Genomic DNA, 23,506 nt, shown 5'->3' with positions numbered 1-23,506 from the left:
AATTGCAAAAATTGGACAAAATAATCAAGAGTAAGTGGACTTTAACATCTAAAAGAGTGTTAGAGGTCATTTTTTGGGATTAATTGTGTTAAGTAAGTCATTCATCTATGACCATTTCCATGAGAGGTAGTCATAACTGACTAATTTTTCATGATTTTTGACCACTTAACACTCATTACATCGTGATACTCACAGGGGTGAAGAAGAGGGATTGAAACTGTGAAATGAATCACATAGCGTGAACTTGCACCCAGTAACCAGGACTTCCCAAGAAACCACTCATCCCAGCTCACCTCAAAGCAAAACAGAAATTAATAAATAAATTTAAATAATACTCAATAAACATAATAAAAAGAAAAATCAACTTAAATAAATTAATGATTCCACAATGAACTCTTTATGTTACACATGTTATGCCTAAATTTATCTGTTTATCTTTCCTCATGTCTCTTTAATTCTATATATATTCCCAAATCTCAAACTATATCACTTACCTTCGAACCATCTTTTTCCAATAAATCGGTATCAAAATTAATGTGGACTTTTTCTCTTTTGAACTCTACCAACCATTTGTGTATTTGGTCTCCATAGTTACCATTAACATTAACATTGAAATGAAATTAAAGCTCCAAGCTCATAAGGTTGAAGTTTGGAGATTTCTTGAATGTATCGAACTTTATTCCATTATTACAGAGAAAATAAAATAAGGAAATATACTTTAATTTAAAAGGAACAGGAATTTTTATCTGGTAAATATCATGATTAAATGCACATACGTTAGAAAACATACCGGGAGTTTATTAAAAACATTAAAAAAATCTAAAATGGAAAAAAATGTTAATTCGAACAACGAAACGTGAAGGACCAAGGCTGCCGAGCCAATTATGTGAGTGTTGTGAAAAAAAAAATTAAAAATTACAGTGTGAATTTCCCCTAATTCAGTTAACAGACCAGCCCAAAGAAAGCATCACATGTGACCGTGTGAGAAGGAAAACCCGGCAGTTAACCCTCCAGTGGGAGAATCGTGAAGACTCCCGCGGATAGTCTGAGCCCCCATGGGGAAAAACGCAGTTGGCGACGGAAAAAGGGCCGGTAACGGAGAAAACAACCCGTTTGGCGACAGCGGAACTCCGAGGCCACCGGGTGACGGCAACGGAGACGGAATTGTGAACTGGTGAGCCGGCGATGGCACTGGAAGGATCCGGTTATATGAAGGAATTGGATCGCCCCAATTTGCAGACCACGGAGGCGGGAAAATTTCAGGCCGTTGAGAGCCGACGGCGTCGGGCGTGTTGGCCCAGACATGATCGCCGGGAGTCAAAGGCGGCAACTGCGAGAAGAACGACGGCGACGGCAACTGCATGGCGGCGGACGCCATCGCGTTCCCGTCGAAACCCGGCAGAGTACGTCCGAAGGCCGAGGGCGCCGGAGACGACAGACTTAGCTGCGGAAGTCGAGGGAGAACGAGCCCGCCGTCGCCGCTGGTCGCGAAAGACAAAGGCGGCGGCCTGATCTTGTGCAGCCGTGATGATAATGGCGGCGGCGGCAACGATCCGTTTCTGTTATCCGACGCAGGTGGCGATCCGGTGAGCCTCTGCACGGCGATTCTGAAGTCGCTCTTGTCGATTTTGAAGACAGGCGTTTGCTTCTGCTTGATGGCAGCCGCCGACTGAATTACTCCGCCGCCGCCGCCGCGCTTGATGGATCCCTTGGCGATCTTGCTGGAGCTTCTGTTCACGCCCAGAGCATTATTATTGTTATGATTACTGTTGCTGTAACCGCTGTTGCTGCTGACAGAATTTGCGTTCTGCTCTTCCATATTCTCACTGCATGAATATACACACTGCGCTCTGAGTTCTTGGCGCTGCGGCACCGCTGAGCACGTCGATATATACACATTTCGTATATCACACGCGGCCATTTAAATGCTCAGGAAGTTCCTCGTCCCCTGCCTCCACTGTGCACATTTGACATTTCACGGCCCCCACGAAAAGGCCGTCTGCAGCGTTCCGAACAATTTCGCGCTTACTTGTCGTCGTTCGGTTGACGGCAGATGGCGCGCGGTTTCCGCGGTCGTCAATCTCCACCGTCCGTCTTACGGACCACGCAAAGACTGCCTGACCATTAACATTCAGTTACCTTGCTCTCCCTGACTTCACCTACACCGTCGGATATATAATAAGTGAACGATCTTTAATTTTACCGTGTGGTGTCGGGGTATGAATATTCCGACCGGATCTACCGGTCGTTTGTAAGACCGGAGGAACGCGGCGATTTTATTTATTTATTGAAATTGTGTAAGACATTTATTAAGAAAGGTAATTGTAATTCTCGAGTAAATTTCTATTTAATAATCGAAATTATGTAATTAAAGGAAAGGGATTTTTATTTATTTAATCAAATTTTCAATTCCCTGAAACACTGTTTTCGAGTAAATTTCTATTTAATAATGGAAATTATGTAATTAAAGAAAAGGTACTTTTATTTATTTAATTAATTTTATAACTTCCAGAAAAATTGTTTCATCGGGTATAGAACTTAAGTTATAATGAAATTTTGATTATAGGGATGGATTCAATTATTTGTAAAGATGAATAATTTGCAAATATTTTCAAAAGATAATTTACATTTTACATTTTTTTGGAAAAATTAATTATTTTTTATTTGAATATTCTATTCTTATAATTCAAATATCTTGTGTAAACATAATTCTTTTATACAGAATGATTATTTTCCTAAAAACTAAATCCCAACACTGATTTTAATTAAAATGAGATAAATTTAGACTTAGTGACATTTGAAAATCTACTCCTTTGCTTCATGTCTCCGACTGATATCATGCTGTATGCTCAAGTGATCTTCTTATGAGGTCCATCAGAACATTTTGTATTGTGTCTATTAAATTTTTGTTGCTTCAGATCTCTTACTGATATCATGCTGAATGCACAAGCTATCTTCCTATGAGATTTATCAGAACATCTTGTATATATTGCTTCAATATAATATAATGCTTTTTTTCCTTCTGAAAAAAATAACTGATAAAGAAGCAATGGAATAGATTTTAACTAAAATGAGATAAATTAAGACGTAAGTGACATTTGAAAAATCTACTTCTAGCCTTAAATAAAGTAAATGATAAAAGGTAAAGCAATGAAATGGACATAAAAAATTTCTTCCTAAAACAGGTGTTGCAAAGTAAAGGGTAAGTAATGAAATGGACATAAGACTTTTCTTTCAAGGGAAGTTGCTATCGCTAAGACTTCTCTAGCTAGAACAATACAATATGAAATTATACTTCCCATTCACATAAAAATATTTGGCTTTCTTAAGAATTTAAACATCCCCTCCCCCTTTTTTTTTAACAGCAACCTCCCCTTTTTAATAGCAACTAATTATTGTGGTTAAATTATACTTCCCATTCACATGAAAAAAAAGTTTGGCTTTCTTAAGAATTTCAACCTCCTCTTTTTAATAGCAATTAATTATTGTGATTGGTTGTTAAAAACAATGACACTTAATCTAACTAGTTAAAATAGGTGGCAATATAGGAGGACAAAAAGTTTTCTATCAAAAGGAGGGATAAGAAAATATATAGAGTTATTTTATTGAGTTATTTTTTATGTGATTTTTTGGATGTTTTTTTTAGTTTTTTCTGATTTAATTTCTCTAAAATCTGGGAAGAATTTATTGAAATTATAAGCATGATTTTTTGGAAGGTTTTCCGTTGGGTTTTCTCGGTCTAATTTCTCTAAAATCTCGAAAAAATTTATTGAAATCACAAGTTTGATAAGTAATCCCACATAATCAAAGTGTATAAGAAATAATAAATAAATGTATATTATTAATATAATTTTAATGTTTATAAATATGATATATTTTTATAAATAATTTTATATAAATTGAAATTTTATATATAAAAAAATAATATTATTCTTTTTTTAATTATTCTTTTGTTGGATTTTTTGGTTTTATATAAATGGTGATTGGAAGCCTTGTTAAGGTAATCGTAGTTGTTAAGGTCATCATAGATGTTAAGTTATTGGTTCAATTCTTTATCAAATTCTGATGTTATTTTTGAACATGAATATGATGTAGCCTTACCAATACCAAATAAAAAATAATAGTTTTTTTTAAATATATTTAATTATTTTTAATATAAATATAAACAAACTTGCTTTAAAAGTTTTGAATTTTATTGATTATTATTTTTACTCAAAAACTCATATTAAATATATAATTTTAACTATAAACTTATTTAAATACTATAGAAATTTAAATATAAGTTTGAAATTTTCAAAAATAATTTTATATTTATATAAATTAAATATTATAATTGAAAAAATAAATATTAATTAAAGGATATTTTTAATATGATTTATTTTATTTTGTTGAGATAGTTTAATGGATGACAATAACTATATGAAGTATTATGTAAAACATAAGATTCAATGTTCATATCATATCATGTGGATCATATATATATATATATACTTACTATTATTTTAATTAATGAGAAATTTAAATTTTATTTTATTTTATTTTTTAAAAATAATTATTAGTAAATTTAATTATATAAATTTTGGTTAAATTATAATTTAAAAAAAAAAATTAATATTAATTTATTACCGATGGGGTGATGGGTCATAATGCATTGGGGCATTGGGAATTGTGGAGGGTACACTACCCCATGAGTTGTCTCAACAAATGGAGATTAATTTGGGGTACCCCAGTAGCATGAGCGCTTGTGTGAAACTTCAGGCCATCAATGGGTGTCATTTAATGGCTCATACGTTCGTCATGTCGAGCATTACAGCTTTGTACCTGTGGGGAGCTCAATGGAATTTTCGTCAAGGGTAGTTAGAGTAGCATATAGTGGCAAGAAGAATATATGACAAGTTGTATACTAGTGTGTTGAAGGAGGAGGAGAGTACGAGGGCAATATGCTCTGTCCTCAACCAATGGAGGAGGGGGGAAATCCTGCAAGGACTTCACACCCGGACCCATAGAGAACAAAAATCCATGTGTGAGGTTATTTGGCAAGCTAGTAACAAGTTGTGTAACAAGAGTTCTTTCATGAGGCAGTTAATTTATAAGCTCGAAGTGTCATCGGTGGATTTGGTTTCAAAACTATTGTTGGTTATCCACACCAAGTATAAATTTCTTAGTTTGGTTGGTAACCTTGTGTTGGTGAATTGTGGTTTCAGTTTTTAGTTCTCTCGTGCATGTTGGAGAGGAGTTAGTGTCTGGCAAGGTGCTTTGTGGCTTGTTTCTATTATATCTATTTGGAAAATTTAGAAATCTGGTGGTTGGTTGGTAGAGGGTAAATCATTATTCAAGACACTTGGGTGATGCGATTGATTTGGCTTCTCGTGGTGCATGGGTCTGCTCTTGGAAATTAGAAAAGTTTGATCGAAAGACTAATTGTGTGGTCCTGGCAAGCCCAATAATCCTCCACACTCTAGGATGAGATGCATTTGAGTCTCTTGGAAAGATTGACGAATTTATCCTTCTCGAGTGACGGGCTAAGTGGTGGCAAGGTGTATGCTTTCTTGCTTGATTTGGTAGCCCTACGGTGGACATAGAGGGCCTCTCTAGTAAGCTACCATGGTCTTTAGGGATTGTGAAGTCAACAACCCTGCAACCACAATTGTTCTGGCGAACTGGTTGGTGGATGTAACAACCCTAGTGAAGTAGCGGTGTAACACCTTGGGAGGAGGGTGTTACAGTGGAGTAGCAATGCTTTTTATTTTGGTCTAGAATTCTTGCAAGAGGCGTTGAACATGCAACCTCAACGAGGTTGGGTTTGGTGGGGGCTGGAGGTAAGGGGTATTTAGAGGAGACAACATCCTAATGACCAAGGCCAGGGAGAAATTGTGGTCCCACCCTTCTTTCAATATTCTCCCCCATAGGCAAACATTCAAATACCGACAGATAGTATAAATCTCATTTGGTTGCTAAGAAACTCCTTGGACTAGTTCAATAGGGCTTGACAAGATGATCATAACAACACTCCAGACTTCATGAACCACATTTAGCGAAACCTATGGGAGATGCAAGATAAGTTGGCTAGTCTATGGAGAGGGCAGTGACGCATTCAAGAAAGTCTTGATCATATAGAAACTAGGTTGGTTCACATAAATGGGCACATCCATTGCGACTTTAATCCCCTGCTATCTCCTGGCTCTTATCTATATCACCCTCTTCCAATAACTTTTGAAGAAGCTTGATGATAGTTGGTTGTAATTTAATTTTATTGGCTTTTTGGTATTTTCTACCTGTTAGTCTTTGACTCTTTGTAAATTGTGACATTTTAAAATTTTGTTATGTATCTAAACATGTATTAAGTAGCCAATAAATCTAGTAATAGTGAAGCCAATATTTTTTTTTCCAATAAGTAGTGAAGCCAATATATTTTTGAAAAATGTAACTTAAAATTGTAATCTTTAAAGTTAATAGAAAAATCTTGATTTAAAATATATATATATATATATATATATAATATTTATTTTTTAGTGAACAAAATTTATTATCAAAATAAAAAATAAAAATAAAATTATAATAATAAATTTTCATCTTTAAAATTATATTTTTTTCCTTATACAAAATCAATTATAAAAATTATAATTTGGAAAAAAAATATACAATCCAATTCCAACTGTAATTGATTAAAAAATATATAATCTTAAACTTCTCCCGTTTACTTGATACTGACGTCGTTAAAACGACGTCGGGCTTTGTTGTGAAACCATCGACAACGTCAGTGCTTTGGACTTTTATACACCTACTCATTTTAGGAAGAACGACAGTTGTCATGTGGAGTAACACGGATCTTCCGCTTGTTACGTCACTTTGACTGATGCCCATTGATTGGCCTTTACCCGGGAGATCCGTTCGTTGAAAGCGACAGTACGCCCTCGATCAGTCAAAGGCATGGTTCTTTGACCGCCGTCACACTTACCAAGAGCAAATCACGCCCCAGTATTAATTCAGTATGGATAAGAGTAATTTAAAATGTAATTTTTTTTTATAAAAATGAAATAAAAAATTTTAAAGTATAATTTGAAATCCTTTTCACCGTCCAGGGGCGGAAAAACCCAAGGCCTTAACGACGGACGCATCTTGCTAGGAAAGCGCGTGACTCTTATTTTATATTTGGTTTTGAAATGACGCAAATGACGTTAAAATAACCAATGAGAACCACACATTTGAGTGGGGGAGCACGTGAATTGGATTGATTATACACGGCATTGGAAAAGTATGCGGGACAACTTGTATTATCTAATTAAAAAATAATTAGAACACCAAATCATTGACTACATAGAGTTGTTTCATAAGCGTTATTGGGTGACGGGGATCGAAAATTCTTGGGCTTCTTTCAACTTTTTTGAAGACAAGCTGTGTGTCTCAAGAGGTGATCTTATCTTCCCTTTTTTCAAGTTTGCCTTTCTATCCATGAACAAGAGTTTTACCAGTTATAGAGTATTGGTTTGCCAAATGAGAAACCAAACTAGTGACATAAATTGAGTGCCTTGAGATTAAAAGTATCTAGTTTCAACAGTGTGACAAACAAAAACCAAAAATTGTTCGTGATGATCTTATCTTTTTTTTTCAAGTTCGCATTTCTATTACTTAAGAAGAGTTTTACAACTCATGGAGCTTTGTGCCACTGGTCTGCCTAATGGGAAACTAGACCAGTAACACAGATTGAGTGCTTTGAGATTAAAAGTATCCTGCTTCAACAGATTGACAGACAAAAACAAAAAAATGCTCCAAAGAGCATGAGGATACATGAGAGCATAGATATGAGAGCTCTATTTTCCAAAGCAATTACAATTTGAACAAAACCAAAATTCACTAGACATTGCTATTGAAACAAATGATTGGGTAGCCTAGAGATCTAGAGAAGCTTTAGAACATGCCACAGGTGTCGAGCCTTGCCACCACTGAGAATCAATGCAAGCACAATCAAGCCGCGACCACTGAGAACCATCACAACCCCGACCAAACCAAGATCACTGAGAACCATCGTTGGACCACCATCTTTAACCAAATAGGTTGAAGGAGGAGTAGCCACTAAGAAGCTTCTCCAGCTAGCAGAGTGAAGAGTGGGTTGTAGCAGAGCCGGGGCAATGAGCCATGAAAAGGCCTCCTTAGAAAATCTGGGTACAAATAATGTCCACAAGAGCAAAGAAGATGGGTGCTTTGAGCAACCTATAGACTTTGTGCTACCCATAAAAAACCAAGCAAGACTATTCCCCCAATTGCAAACTAAAGACCAGTAAATACTTGAATAGGAGAGACCGAAAGACTAGGAGGAAATTAAAATCTTTGGCTGACCAAAAGGAGGCAGAATGACATCTTGGAGAGCCAAACTGTCATTGAGAGTCTCGGTGGCCAACTAAATCTCCACCATGCAAGTCCAAGGGGATGAAGGTTGCCTAGTCAAGGGAGGATGATGATGGAAACCCTCCAAATCTGTGTATACCAATGCAAACCAATGTATGGGCCAACCATTGGAAGTGAGGACATGATAAAGATGACAGGTACGTCAACCATGAATCGTAGGCCAAGAGATGTTGTGCATAATTGACAGAGATGACAAATTCAGCTTGTAAGGAACCATGTATGGACGCAGGCTCAAAGAATTGTGTCGAGCAACCGTGACGCCATCACAAGACAACCCTGATGGAAGTCACTTCAGATAATAAATAGGCTGCATAATGAGATTGCAAATGATGGGAGGAACAAAGTATGAGAATTAAGAGTGAGTAGATATCTCCCTCATTCCTGCATTAAACCAAGTGTGCCAACCTGCTGAGAGGCTCATGCCATGAGCCAGATGGCCTTCAAAACCACTAAATATTATCATTGTTGAGACATATGGCAATTGTGAGCACTTGTTGCGGGGGATATTGAATTTCCATGACCTTGGGGGTAGGTTAGAGTCTTAAAATCACTGACACTATCAAACCAAGAATCTCAACCATAAACTACTTTGCACAACGAAAATATAAAGCAATAAATCACATATGCACAAATATACACTGTTTTTAACAAAATTGTACAATATGTACAATCTAAATCTTCGTTATATTAAACCAAATTTGAATAATACAACAGCCTATGGTATACAAGATAAAATGACAAAATTTGTTTCAACTTCTATGTCATTTATTATCTTTCCGGTCCTTTGCTCCCGTACTGCTCAATAGCTTCCCCATAGTCCTTCAAAGGACAACACGTCGAGACTCACAAAGGGATGCCACCTAACAATGTTGCATGTCACTTCTGCTGCAAGTACACGGGCTCATCAAACTGCTCTCTGGGTAGGCCTAATTCCCGACCTCCAATCTTCCTTCTAGTAGCCTCTTTTGTCCATCAAAGAGCTACTCATAAGGTTGCAAACTTCACCCATTCACACACCAAACAACATCCTTATTGTCTGCTCCTCTTGGGCTACTTTGGGTAGCGAGCACATTGCCCTCCAATCAAATCAATGGCACCCAATCCAATCATTGTCAATTTTGCTCCTAGGAAGACTCTTCACCTCCTCAGAAGATCCTCCACATGGCACCAACACGCTGCAACGATCACGATCCAAAACTGATCCACAAACAAGGATCCAACACCTACAAGAATATTCTAAAGTACATACCTCTGCTTAATATTTTAGGGTATTTTCTTCTATTGTTGAATTTGGCCTAGCTAGGGAAAGATAATAGTCACTTCGAGCCCTCAACTCATGCCCATAAATCCTCCTCAAAGGTATGTCATTCATCCCTTAAGAGGTTGTCCTTATACGCTGAAGTTTTGTGCTGCTTTTAACCCTCAAAATAGATTTCAACGTCCCTTTAGGGCTACGACCTACTTCAAGCTTCCTGTACAGGACTGTGGTAGCTTCTTTGAGGTCTATTCACCCACAAAACATCACCAAAATAGGCCCAAACTTTCCTTCCCTTACTCAACCTTCCTGCTAGATAGGTTCAGTGCCCAAACAATCATGAAAAGATGCTTATCCAACCCTTTTCCTCTTCACTGGTCCTCCTCTTCTATCTGCGGCCAAGACATAGATATCTTCTTCCTTCAACAAGCTCTTTTCTTGTCATGTGTTGCTCAAATGGATGATTAAAACAACATGCCACCACCCTCCTTTTATAGCCTAAAGAGGGGCTCGAATGAATAGATGAAGAGACACATCTATTGGACTAATTTACATCCTACAAGACTTGAAAACCAATAATTACTTGTCAACTTCAAAAATTCATTTCTCCACTTCTACAACTTGGAATTCAACTATTCTCAAAGTGTCGGATTCTCCTTTCCACCCTCTATTGTCTCAGGCCATCACATGTGGAAATTTTCTTCTGGAATTGCTCCAAACATGATTGGATGCAAAACCCCATACTTGGGTTCCAAACCCACAAGTGACCCTTGTGACACTTTTCCCTCTAAACACTGAGCCCTAGGGCTTGGAGTACCTCCCAAGCAACACAAATAAACACTCCCTCTTAGCGAGGGAGGTACTTCCAAGACTAGGAAGTACTTCATCATCATCATCACTGCTTGCAACACTTGCCCAACTCCTAGCGCTCACAATCACAATAATCCTTGTACGGTGAACTACGCCTTTCTCGAAGTTTTCGTTGTCATTGCTGGAAGCACCCTGCTTCTTCTTATTATCCTATAACTTCTTCCACTCTCTCCATGATTCCTTCTTGGAAGTTGTAGGAGCACCCTTGCTCCCTACTGACCACGTGTTCTTCTTGGACTACAGAGTCTCCCTCTGAATTTTTAAGCTCCCTCTCGAACTCGACGCCCTTTGAGTCTCTAGAACTTGGGCCTTCTCGAGAAGGTGTACCTTCTTCTCAGGAACCTATACCTACTCCTTTGAAGCTTGCATTTGCACCTACACTTACTCTTTCTTATGTGGAACCTGCACCTGCTCCACCTGCTTCTTTCCATGATCTGCAGGCTTGCCCGTCAACCTGTAGAGACCATGCTCTCTAACTCCAAGCACAACCCCTTGGAGCTAGAGCCTCTAGGCCTAAGTCTTGCCTTCCCATCCTGGAAAAATACCTAAAACCCCTTCCTCTCGATCATCTAGACAGAAATCACGCTATATCTGAGTCTTGGTACAAAAAGTACTCCTAAATGTGCATCACACATCCTGCCTCCATCCTGAATGGAACAACACCCGATACTTGGATCTCTAACTGACTCTTGTCACCCAACACCATGTGAAACTTCGAGTCCCATTCAGTTAGAGTCTCAAAAACCTCTTGTTACCCTATCATATGTTTTGTCGCACCACTATCCACCTACCATCCATCCTCATTGACAGTACCCTGTGAGAAATGAGAAATCATAACAAAGTCCTCCTCTTCCAATCTCCTGGAGAGATCATCTATCTCATCTGAAGTGGCAACACGGACATCCTACTTTCCTTTCCTCTTCTCATCACCTCCCTTCTTCTTCATTGGAAATCTCGATGAATAATGACCCATCTCGCCATAGTTGAAACACTTGACTTTGCTCAAGTCCTTCTTTTTCTTACCCTACATTCGTGTTGCAAGTGCCATGTCATCATCTGAAGCCCTCTTCTTCTGATGAAGATCCTCATCTCGCAACTCTTCCTGAATGAAGTCATCCCACGACCTATCCTAGTCTGGAAGCTTCTCCTTAGAAAAGATTTTGATCCGAACTTAAACAGGAACGTAAAAAATTACAGATATAATCATAAACACAAAGATGCAACAGAAAAAAACTTCATTTCATTAATAGAAAAATAGTGAACTATGCTTACAAACATAATGGAAATAAGATATCTCAAGCGATGGTAGCTTATCTCTGAGAAGAGATGTGTCGCCTACATGCTTATGGAATCAGTTACAATGAGGCTGAAGGGCCTTTTTATTATTGAACAATAAGAGAAAACCCTAAACAACCAAAACCCTAACCCGAGGAGATGTAAAACCAAGAGTTTATGGGCCCTGTTGGGGTTAGTTGGGCAGCCAAATTCCCGAGGTTGTAACTTTGTCATATTATCTTTTTTTTCCAAAAAAACATCATTTAGGGCCTCAAAACAACTTCAGAAGTTCAGGACCTAAAAAACTGCCAAAAACAGTAAATTATGCTACAATTAAGGAAACAGATGAAACTAATCGGGAGGTATAGGTGGAATAGGCGGGTGACCACCAATATCAACCTGGATTATTCCTCCCCCCTTAGGAAGCAATGGTCCCCATTGCGTGCAGAGCCTCCATGAGGTGAGGAAATTTCTGTTGAACCTGGTCCTTGGTGAACCACTTGCCCTAGTGAAGGAGTTGACCTGCTTTGACAACTTGATATAGTTGTATCATTTGTTTCTGAGTGTTCTTGATATGTGTGTCCATGATCTAATCAGCTGTGGCATGTTCCATGTAGTTCGGGTTGAGCTCTGTTGGTGTGAGATTTTTTGTAATGTCAAATGTCTCCAACAATGGTGGAAAGTATGGTCGGAGGTGATTTACAATGAACACTAGGTGCAAACCAACGAATGATGGGATGCTGAGCTCGAAGGCATTGTCACCTTTGGCTTGACCCTGGTTCAATATATATAGTCTTGCTTTTTCCTTGCCCTAATCCACACCAATCTTCTCAAGAATCTGAGCGTTCCCCTGAAGATGGACTTACATAGAAGTCTGAAATGTTTGGTTTAATAAAACATTTGAACAAGTTATTCCACAAACATTTTTAAATTTGACTAACTTGTATGGGTTCTCTCTTTAAAAAAGACCTCAAAGAAGTTGCCGCAGTCCTGTACAGGAAGCCTGAAGTAGGCCACAACCCTAAAGGGAAGGTCAAAGTCTATTTTGAGGGCTAGAAGCAACCCAAAAATTTAGTGTATAGGGACAACCTCTTAAGGAATGAAACATGTAACTGTGAGGAGGATTTTTGGTCATGAGTTGAGGGATGGAAGGGATTATTATCTTGCCCTAGCTAGGTTGAACTCAACAACAGAAGAACATACCCTAAAATAGTGAGAAGAGGTATGTACTTTAGTACATTCTTGAAGCAAGGAAAAAGCAAGGCTATATATATTGAACCTGGGTCAGGCCAAAGGTGAATTTGTCCAAGTTAGCACACATCTTATGTTGTCAAAGGGTTTGAAGGACTTATCGAATATGGTGAAGGTGCTCTTCCCAACTCTAGCTAAAGATCAAGATGTCATCTAAATACACCACCACAAATCCATTGGTGAAGGGCTGCAAGATGTCATCCAACAATCTTGTGAAGGTTGCAGGGGTCTTCGTTAATCCGAAAGACATGACCAGCCATTTGAAAAGGCCCTCCTTAGATTTGAGGCAGTCTTCCACACATCAGAGGGTTCCATAGGCACCTGGTGATATCCTAACTTCAAGTCAATCTTGTTGAATTATTTGGCCCCCTTGAGCTGGTCCAGAAGGTCATCAATCCGTGGTATTGGGTACCTATTCTGGACATTGATCTTGTTCAACACCAGATATCAATACAGAGCCTCCTGGTCCCATCCTTCTTCTATACCAATACAATCAGGCTCCCACAGGGTGATGAGCTTGGCCTGATGTGCCCTTTCTGCAGTAGTTCCTAAATCTGCCTCTTGATCTCATTATTCTCCAGAACAGAGTGTTGATAGATCATTCCATTGGGCAACGATGTGCCCGATGTCAGATCGATGGAGTGCTTGACCTAACAATGCATAGGTACCCCTATGGGTGAGGTGAAAATATCCCTGTACTCCTCCATGACCTTGTCCATCTGTTGCTACTATGCAAAGGAGACTTGCTTGGAAGTTGTGGCTACAACCTTCTTCTTGCCTAGTATGGGAAATGATCTTACTGCATTTCTTTGTAGTGATCAAAGAGATGGTGGTAGGTGGGGCTACCTCCGGTATCCTGTACAACTTATTAGCCAAAGTAATAATCACAGAGCAAGGTCTAGACTCATATACAATGTCGCTTCCACAAGTATGTTTGTCCTAAAAATACTTCAAAAACTTCATGAGGAACAACATCACACAGTACCTCACCCATGAAGGGCTTGATGCTGTAGGGAAGGAAACACTGCTAGCTGACACGAAAATCTTGTCCTTGGTGAAGCCACCCAATGGTGTACAACTGTGGATGTTATGTAGTCTTTAGGCCCAACCGCTTCACGACTTCTGCTAAAATGAGGTTCTTTTGTCTCCCGATGTCAATAATGAACTGTAGTGGAGAACCCTTCACCCACATCTGTGAGTGGAAGAGGCTTTCCCCCTCCTCTGAATCTTCAAGCTCAATTTTTTGGATCTTTTTGGTGGCCACAGTGGCACTAGGCTTCGCATCAATGATCTGCTTCTCTTTGTCAGTCCCCTTATCAGGTTCTGATTCAGAGTCGGAACCTGCATTTGATTCGGAAGCCTTCAGCTCGACCACCAATGACTGCTTGGCTCGACACTCACTTGTATTGTGAGTGGGGCTCTTATGGAATTCACACCGTTTTCTCGTGTCCTTCTTCATCTTCATGGTGTTGTTCTTTGTTTGTGGCTTCAATGCACTGTCTTTGGTAGCCCCGCCTTGGATTAGTCCCTTATTCTGTGGTTTGGGGGCGCCTTTTCCTTGCTTTGGATTTGCATATCCAAAGTCCTGCTTCTTCTTTTTAAACTTCTTCTCAATCTTTACAGTGTGCCGATATGTCGTATAGAGCGAGGAAATGTCTAGGAACTCCATCTTGTCCTAGATGTACTTGCGTAGATAGTTGTGGTACTTGAGCACCAAATGTCGCTTAGTATTCTTGATATCCAGCTTCGTGTGAAGGGTATGGAAAGTATTTGTGAACTCTGGCACATCTTGCTCCCTTCTCTGTCGTAGCATGGTCCACTTTATGTATTTATCATCGTAGCTCCCAATAGGGTAATACTGTTCCTTGGTGGCATCTCAGAAAAAATTCCAAGTGGGTGTAGCTGAAAACAATGACGGTTCACTCTCATCCTTTTGTTCACAGTAGGTTTCCCACCAGTCCTCGACGTGTGGGGTGGCTTTGAGAAGTGCAAACATAATCTTTTCCCGATTGGAAAAGTCATGAACTCAAAAATATCCTTCTAATAGATTTAACCATTTATCTAAAGCGTCTGCATCTATCAGACCTTCGAATATGGGAATATCAAATTTAACTTGTACCTTAAAAGGAGTGGTGCTTCTAGAGTGGCTGTTGGATGAAGATGCATCGCCTATGGGTAGCTGTCAAAGGATCTGGGCAAAGTTATCCATCATCGTGTACCTCTATTGCTCGAGGGCTTCCTCAAGCAACATTTTGAAAGGATCTCTTGCCCCCTCGTCTTTATTTTCTTCTGCCATGGGAGGTCGTCGGGTTTTACGAGGCTAATCCTACAATGGTTCAACCAAATCGAGCCCTAACTCCTTATACCTTGACCTCGTTGGCGACATGCAAAGAAAAACAGAGAAAGAGCATACTGCTCTGATGCCACTAATCCAAACTTAAACAGGAACACAAAAACTTACAAATATAATCATAAACACATAGATGCAGCAGAAAAACACTTCATTTCATTAATAGAAAAATACTGAACTATGCTTACAAACAGAATGGAAATAAGATAGCTCGGGCGATGGTAGCTTATCTCTGAGAAGAGATGTGGCAGCTACATGCCTCTGAACTTAGTTACAATGAGGCTCAAGGGCCTTTTTATTATTTAAAAATAAGAGAAAACCCTAAAAAACCAAAACCCTAACCCGAGGAGATGTAACACCAAGAGTTTATGGGCCCCGTTGGGGTTAGTTGGGCAGCCAACTTCCCGGGGTCGTAACTTGGTCATATTATCTCTATTTGACGTGTATGATACCTCGTTGGAAAGATCTCTCCAAAAGCTATAGCTATTAATGTGATTGCCATAGCAATCACTAAAACAATTTTTCCAAAAAAACATCGTTTAGGACCTCAAAACGGCTCCAGAAGTTGAGGACTCGAAAAACTGCCAGAAATAGTAAACTGTGCTACAATTAAGGAAACATTTGAAACTGACTAGGGGGTCTAGGTGGAATAGGTGGGTGGCCACCAATATCTACCTGGATTAGATTCCTTTGATGGAGGGCTTCCAATCCTCGGTGAACCCTTTCAAGGCAATCCTTACCATATCTCCATCTGACGAAGACACATCGATGGCAACAAGCTCATCTTTGACCTGGGACAATCTAGTCAGATACAAGGTCACACTTTCACCCTTTATCATCTTAGTGGACTTCAACTTATCCTCCAATACAAGTACCCAGTTCTCGTTCTTATTTTGTAACAAATTTTGAAGAGCCATCCACATCTCATGTGCATTTTTCTTCTCAGAAAAATGAGGCATTAGGGCATCCTTCACACCATCTAGGATGATTAATCTTGCCCTTGCATCCAAATATTCATATATTTCTAGCTCCTTAGGGTTGGTTGGCTTCTTGATCTCTTTCTCAGCATAATCCTAGAGCCTGTTGATATGAAAAACCAACTTGATCCTTTCTTTTCAAGGACTATAGTTGGACAACCCCTCCAACCTATCCTCATACCGAAGACCTGCCTGCAACTTTGACATTGTAGTGAGCCCTTCACTTACAATGTGACCAACTCCCTCTCACATTGTACTTCACTGTGCACAACTCTGATTTACTTACTTCCAAAGCAGCTCAGACATCCTATGATTCCATGTTGAATTTCCACAACCTTGGGTCTAGGTTAGAGTCTCAAAATCACTAATGCTACCAGACCAAGAATCTCAACCATAAACTACTTTGCACAGCGGAAATACAAATAAATAAATCACATATGCACAAATATACACAGTTTTTAACAAAATTATACAATATTGTACAATCCCAATCTTCATTATATATTTATACCAAATCTGAATAATACAACAATCTATGGTATACAAGATGCAATGAAAAAATTCAATGCATCTTCTATGTAGTATCTTGTCCTGTCGGTCATTTGCTCTTGTACTGCTCACTCGCTGCCCCTTAGTCCTTCGAAGTAAAACACATCGAGACTCACGGAGGGCTGCCACCTAACAATGTTGCATGTCACTTCTGCTCCAAGTACAAAGGCTCATCAAAATTCTCTCTGGATAGACCTAATTCCCGATCTCAAATATACCTTCCAGTAGCCTCTTTCATCCATCAAAGAGACACTCACAAGGTTGTAAACTTCACCCAATCACACACCAAACAACGCCCTTCTTGTCTGCTGCTCTACGGCTACTTTGGGTAGCCAACATGCTGCCCTCTAATCAAATCAATGGAACCCAATCCAATCATTGCCAATTCTACTCCTAGGAAGACTCTTCACCTCCTCGGAAGATCCTCCACATGGCACCAAAAAGTTGCTACGATCACGATACAAAACTGATCCACAAACAAGGATCCAACACCTACAAGAATGTACTAAAGTACATACCTCTTCTCACTATTTTAGGGTATGTTCTTCTGCTGTTGAATTCAACCTAGCTAGGGCCAGATAATAATCCCTTCCATCCCTCAACTCATGACCAAAATTCCTCCTCACAGTTACATGTTTCATTCCTTAAGAGGTTGTCCCTATACACTGAAGTTTTGGGTTGCTTCTAGCCCTCGAAATAGACTTTGACCTTCCCTTTATGGTTGCGGCCTACTTCAGGCTTCCTGTACAGGACTGCGGCAGCTTCTTTGAAGTCTTTTTTAAAGAGAGAACCCATACAAGTGAGTCAAATTTAAAAATGTTTGTGGAATAACTTGTTCAGATGTTTTATTAAACCAAATGTTTCAGACTTCTATGTAAGTCTATCTTCAGGGGAACACCCAGATTCTTGAGAAGATTGGAGTGGATTAGGGCAAGGAAAAAGCAAGGCTATATATAATGATAGATGTGGGGGAATCTTCTAGAACATTCCCCCACACCTATCATTATACATAGCCTTTCTTTCTCCTTGCCCTAATCCACTCCAATCTTCTCAAGAATCTGAGTGTTCCCTTGAAGATAGACTCACATAGAAGTCTGAAACATTGGGTTTAACCAAAACTCTAAACAAGTTATTCCACAAACATTTTTATTCTTTGAGGTCTCTTCACCCACAATACATCACCAAAATAGGCCTAGACTTGTCTTCCCTTACTCGGCCTTCTAGCTAGATATGTTCTATGCCCAAACACTCATGAAAAGATGCTTCTCCAACCCTTTCCCTCTTTGCTGGTCCTCCTCTTCTATCTGCGGCCAAGACAAAGATATCTTCTTCCTTCAATGAGCTCTTTTCTTATTATGTGTTTCTCAAATGGATGATCAAACAACATGCCATCACCCTCCCTTATAGCCTAAAGAGGGGCTCCAACGAATAGATGAAGAGACACATCTATTTGACTAATTTACATCAAGCCTACATTACTTGAAAATCAATAATTACTTGCCAACTTCAAAAATTCATTTTTCCACTTCTACAACTCGGAATTCGATGATTCTCGAAGCATTGGATTCTCCTTTCGACCCTGTATCATCTCATTCCATCACATGTAGAAATGTGCTTCTGGAATTCCTCCAAACATGATTGGGTGAAAAACCCCATACTTGGGTTGCAAGTCCACAAGTGACCCCTATGGCACTTTTCCCTCCAAACCCTAAACCCTAGGGCTTGGAGTACCTCCCAATCTACACAATTCAATAGGGGACAATGGTGATGTTATCTTGTTGAGCTGTGAAATCCATCTTTTTTGTGTTATAGTTTTGATTTCCCTTTGGTTAAGTATTGGCAGAAATTTATGGTCATATGCAAATATCTCCATTGTTAATGGTAAAACTGGTCTTCTCTGACCATCATAGGATATTTCTAGATTTTTTGTAATAGTCTGTAAAAGTTTTTGTATCGGTCTGCTCAAACCAAACTCATTGGTTTATCTATGTATATAGCAAACATTTCTAGTAAGATCGAGCTTCAATCAAATATGCGATGTATCTTTGATTCACCATGAATAACAAGATTCATATTTATTTTCTTCTGATTTTTTTTTTTATCATGGGGGGAGTGTCTTTGGGTGTATATGTTATGTTGAAGAAATATAATAATTAAATTCAAACATCTTGCCCGAACTCTTTGGAAACTTTATTGTCATAAGGATGATATATGTGGTATATATAGATTTTTATGGAGAAATCAAATTTTGTAATTAATGTATGAAAGGAGAGAAGATTTTATAGTGGTAAGAATAATTGCAAACACCATACATATAGAATCCTTGTTTGTATATGTTATTTTCAAGAAATATAATAAAGAAAGTGAGACTTCTAAATTGTCTTCTTTCAATACTTTGTTAGTATAAGGATTATGATATATTGAGGCTTTTACGATGTTACAGATTAATGTGGGAGAGTTGTGAGGATATTTTGTAATTGTAAAATTAATTTCATTTTTCTATCATATTGTGTACACACATGCCATATAAAAGAGGAAGAATAATGTTGAACAAGAAAATATGGAAATTTCATACTCAATAAATCGACTATTATATTAGGTTGTAGTCTAATTTTTTTTAAGTTTTGGAGGTTTTCTGGTCATATTTTTTGGTCAAATTTGCTCAAATTTCAACAAGAATTTATCGGAGTCACACATTTGATTCGTGAAATCTGCACAACTTGAGTGCCCCAAGGGTTTTTCATGGTGCTTAATTCATTTATGCATTCAAAAACAAATTTTGAACAAAAAAAAAACATGATCTGACAAAAGATTGTTTCATTGAATTTCAACTAAAACTCCAAAACGTAGAATAGCTAGACAATTACTTATATTAGTAGGAGTACCATTATCTATGTAAACACCCCATGGTTATTATGACCTATGTAAATCCATCTTAACTTCATATCTGACATGCGTCAAGAGGGATTGAATCGATCGAGATGCAAACATTTCTTCTAGTTTTGTACTATCATAAGGTTTGCACCTTAAAGGTTAAAGTTGAATTTACGTTGGTTATGCACACACACATTTTATTCATTTTTCTTAGCAAATGATAGATCTAGAATTAATATAGATCTAGGTTGGTCCTTCTCTCTCACACACAAAATGTTTCAACTCCATGTTAAGCATGGAGGAAATTACACATATATGTCACACTAAACAACACACTATTGAAATGTTTTAACCATAATATTTTTTTTTTACTTTTAATTACTTTATATATATACATATATACATATAACTTGAACATTAATTTTTTTTATTTATGGTCAACGTTGATTTTTTTTAAAATGCCACATTTTATGATGATTTATCTCCATGTTGAGCATGTAAGGAATTACACATCTCCCTCATACTAGGCTATAAGAGTGCCTCTTGGTGTAACAATGCCATATTGAGACTTATATGTTGCCACAAACCAAAAGTCACCACCAATGTGAGATAAGACAAGACATGATTTTACATTTTTAATATCCCTTTATTATTTTGTGAATTAAATTGTATGTTAATAGTATTGTATCGCCCACATTGGTATTTAAATGTCATTGTTGCAAGAAACCAAACTAGGAAATTAAAAACGATTGTATATAAATATTCCTCTCATAATTAAAAATGTTAAGAAAAGACTAGGAATGTGAGCACCAATACATAGTATGATACTATGAGTAAGAATTGGTTTTTTTTGGGGGGGGAGTGTGTGAAGTGGGCCATGAAAACTAAACGTGTGTTATTGCCATAAAATCCTCACCGAGTGACCTATGCCAAAATTTGAGTAAAAACTATATATATTGCCTAGTTTTCCCACTAACCCATAATTCAATGGATGAAGCAATGAGTAACTAAAGCAACAAACTACCACATTTATGGAGGCTAAGTGGTCGTTGTGGATTACTCTCAAAATTCATTGGGCATCATGAGAAAGTACCCATCCAAAAATTCAAGGGTTTACCCACAAATGGTGTGGAAAAATGGGGAAAATCAAGTGGATCAGACATCCACGATTTTATTCAAACCATACTTAGAGAGATCAAAGAATAATACTGAGAGTGGGGATTTTCATATAGTTCCAAATATGCAATTATTTTTTTTATCATATTTTATGGTTTTATATCATTTGTAAATATTTAAATCAGAATACTAGTCATGGGGATAAGGCTAAGTTGGATATTCTTAATGACATATGTAAAAATATTTGTATGTTATTATGAATAAAATATTGTTTATTTGAAAATATAAGAGGAGCCAACACTTGAGTAGTTAAGCTATCCTACTCTCAAGATATCAGTTAAAATCGGTTGGAGTCCAAGAAGGGAGATTTTTTGAAGTGGCAATTGTCACAATATAAACCTCCATATTTCCCAAGATTCCTAACCACCATAGATTAGCATGATGAGAGAAAAAGGTCATGCAGGTGTTGGAATTATTATATTGACAATTGGCATTGTTGTGTTGGCAATGATGTCAACCTCAATACAATAATGTTAACCTTGGTGCATGAATTACATGATTTTCCAAGGGAGATTGTTGGAATTATTATGATGGTACTTGGCATTCATGAGAGAGCTTGCTGAGGGAGTGAGCGAAGATAGTGCTACAATTGCCTTTCCTAGCCCAAGAGTTGAAGCTTAGTTGTGGAGCTTAATGAGGGGTAAATCTTGGTAAGAAACTCAGTGTCAAGCAGTATCAAGATTAGAGGGAGTGTTTTGGTAGTTGAAGTCTTTATTTGAAAACCATCATAGTAGTAGGTTATTTGAAGAAACTGGGAAAATATTATAGCTGTGATGGGTGGATTTCCTAGGCTTTTCAGGATTTGTTTCCTTCGGAAAATTGTCCCGATGCACCTACAAACGACAAATTTGGATAGGCCTCAGAAATACCTTTCAAATGGTATATGGAAGCTACAAAATCTCTCAATGGATCAAAAGTTATGGCCAGATGAAGTTTGGCATGGTTCCATGGCCCTTAGGGTTCCAAGTAAAAAGGGGACATGGTGGAGAGACAAATAAAAAGGTTTATTGAGAGGGCCATTCTATACCAAAACTATATTTTTGGTCCTATGGTCTCAAAGTTGACGAAGCCTGAGAGATAGAACCTTCTTCCATCAAAACACTAGGAATAATTCAAGTATCATATTGGTCCTTTTTAATTGTGGAAGGTGTATGCTATGCAATGGAGCTGTTCGAGATGAACACCTCAAGAGACATAGAAAGATACATGGATGGAAAATGGTGCAATGACATATAACGTATAAATATCGCCCCAAACCTTTTAGTTTAATAAATGATTAACGTGAAAAGCAGAAGTCCTTAGACACCCTTCTATCACACAAATGGTATATCATGGGTACAAGTGGAGAACAAATGGTGGAATCCCAGTGATTTGACATGATGACATCAAAATGATGTCAGTAGTGAGACATAACATGCTTATTTGGTAGTTTCAGATGGATAAGTAGGCCAATTTCGAGTGACATGTTGCACCATTCTTTGTGTGGCATGTGGTAGTTGGGTGATGTAGGGATTCCATCATCTCGCCTTAGAGTTAAAGGAGATCTCAAAGGATTTGGAGTGGTAGGGTCGAGGTTGACAAAGAAAGAGACATAAATTTCGCTGTCCATAGACGAGAAGTTCCAGGTCCCACCACAGAGGTAGAAAGAAAGGAAAAACACTGGACATGCCCAAGGTTAACAAAGTGAGGAATGAGAATATTGTCGACATCTAACTATTATAGCATCATTTCTCACCCTTGTATACTTGATGCTTTGAGTCATGGCCTTGGACAACACTTTTCCTTCAGACTCGGTCCATTTATTAAAAAACATTATTTTAAATTCCATACGCGACTCTACCCTTCAAAAAGTGCGTGCACACGTGGGTCCAACTACACCCAACTTGCGTATATGATTTAAACTATTTAAACAATATAAAATCCCTATTTTATGGGCGAGGTTTACGGGTTACACCAGAAGCCCATCTACAGGAGCCCGTGGCCTAACTATATCCTAACTGAGAAAATTGTTTTGGGGTGATATAAATACACCTAATGGGAAGGCCTAAAGGGAGGAGAAAAGGTAAGATATTGATATTATATCCAATTGGTCCTTGATCAAGTCTGATTTATTCTTGTGCCTCCTGCACTCCCAGCTATAGGAAACCCTTGTTTCCTTATAGAGATGTCCATCTCCTTTATATGGAATCTATGTGTATGCATCTAAAAGAGGATTGTTGAGGCTTGTGCTGGACAGATCCAGAGGAAGGTTTCACTTAGAGCCATGGTTGAATTAGGTTGTATTCTTCCTCATTCTTTGCAGTGATCAATAAAGAAGCTCTGTCTTGTTCCTAATGTTATGATCTTTATGATTTAACTCATGTTATGATCTAATTATGTATGATTTCATGATTTATACCTATATGCTTATATGATCTAACATTTATATCTTGTACATGCTTTGAAATACTACTAGTATATATGTTTTTCTAGAATATTTTGCAGGTTTTGAAGAATTGGACGAAGCAGAGGGTTTGGACCCTA

The 23,506-nt window shown here is 38.2% G+C and overlaps 1 protein-coding gene across 1 annotated transcript; it reads right to left on the bottom strand.

The window, feature by feature from the left end:
• Positions 1 to 764: 764 nt before the first annotated feature.
• On the bottom strand, positions 765 to 1,991 carry LOC149182680 (protein HAIKU1-like). The gene has a single exon (XM_089418612.1). It carries the CDS (start codon positions 1,919 to 1,921, stop codon positions 968 to 970), a length of 954 nt encoding a protein of 317 aa, XP_089274738.1. The 5' UTR covers positions 1,922 to 1,991; the 3' UTR covers positions 765 to 967.
• Positions 1,992 to 23,506: the final 21,515 nt, after the last annotated feature.

This window comes from Pinus tabuliformis, chromosome 3_2, assembly GCF_031772625.1.
Source record: "Pinus tabuliformis cultivar Carrire ecotype Pingquan chromosome 3_2, CPIR1, whole genome shotgun sequence".
NCBI classification, from domain to species: domain Eukaryota; kingdom Viridiplantae; phylum Streptophyta; class Pinopsida; order Pinales; family Pinaceae; genus Pinus; species Pinus tabuliformis.
This window is presented reverse-complemented; position numbering and strand designations above follow the sequence as displayed.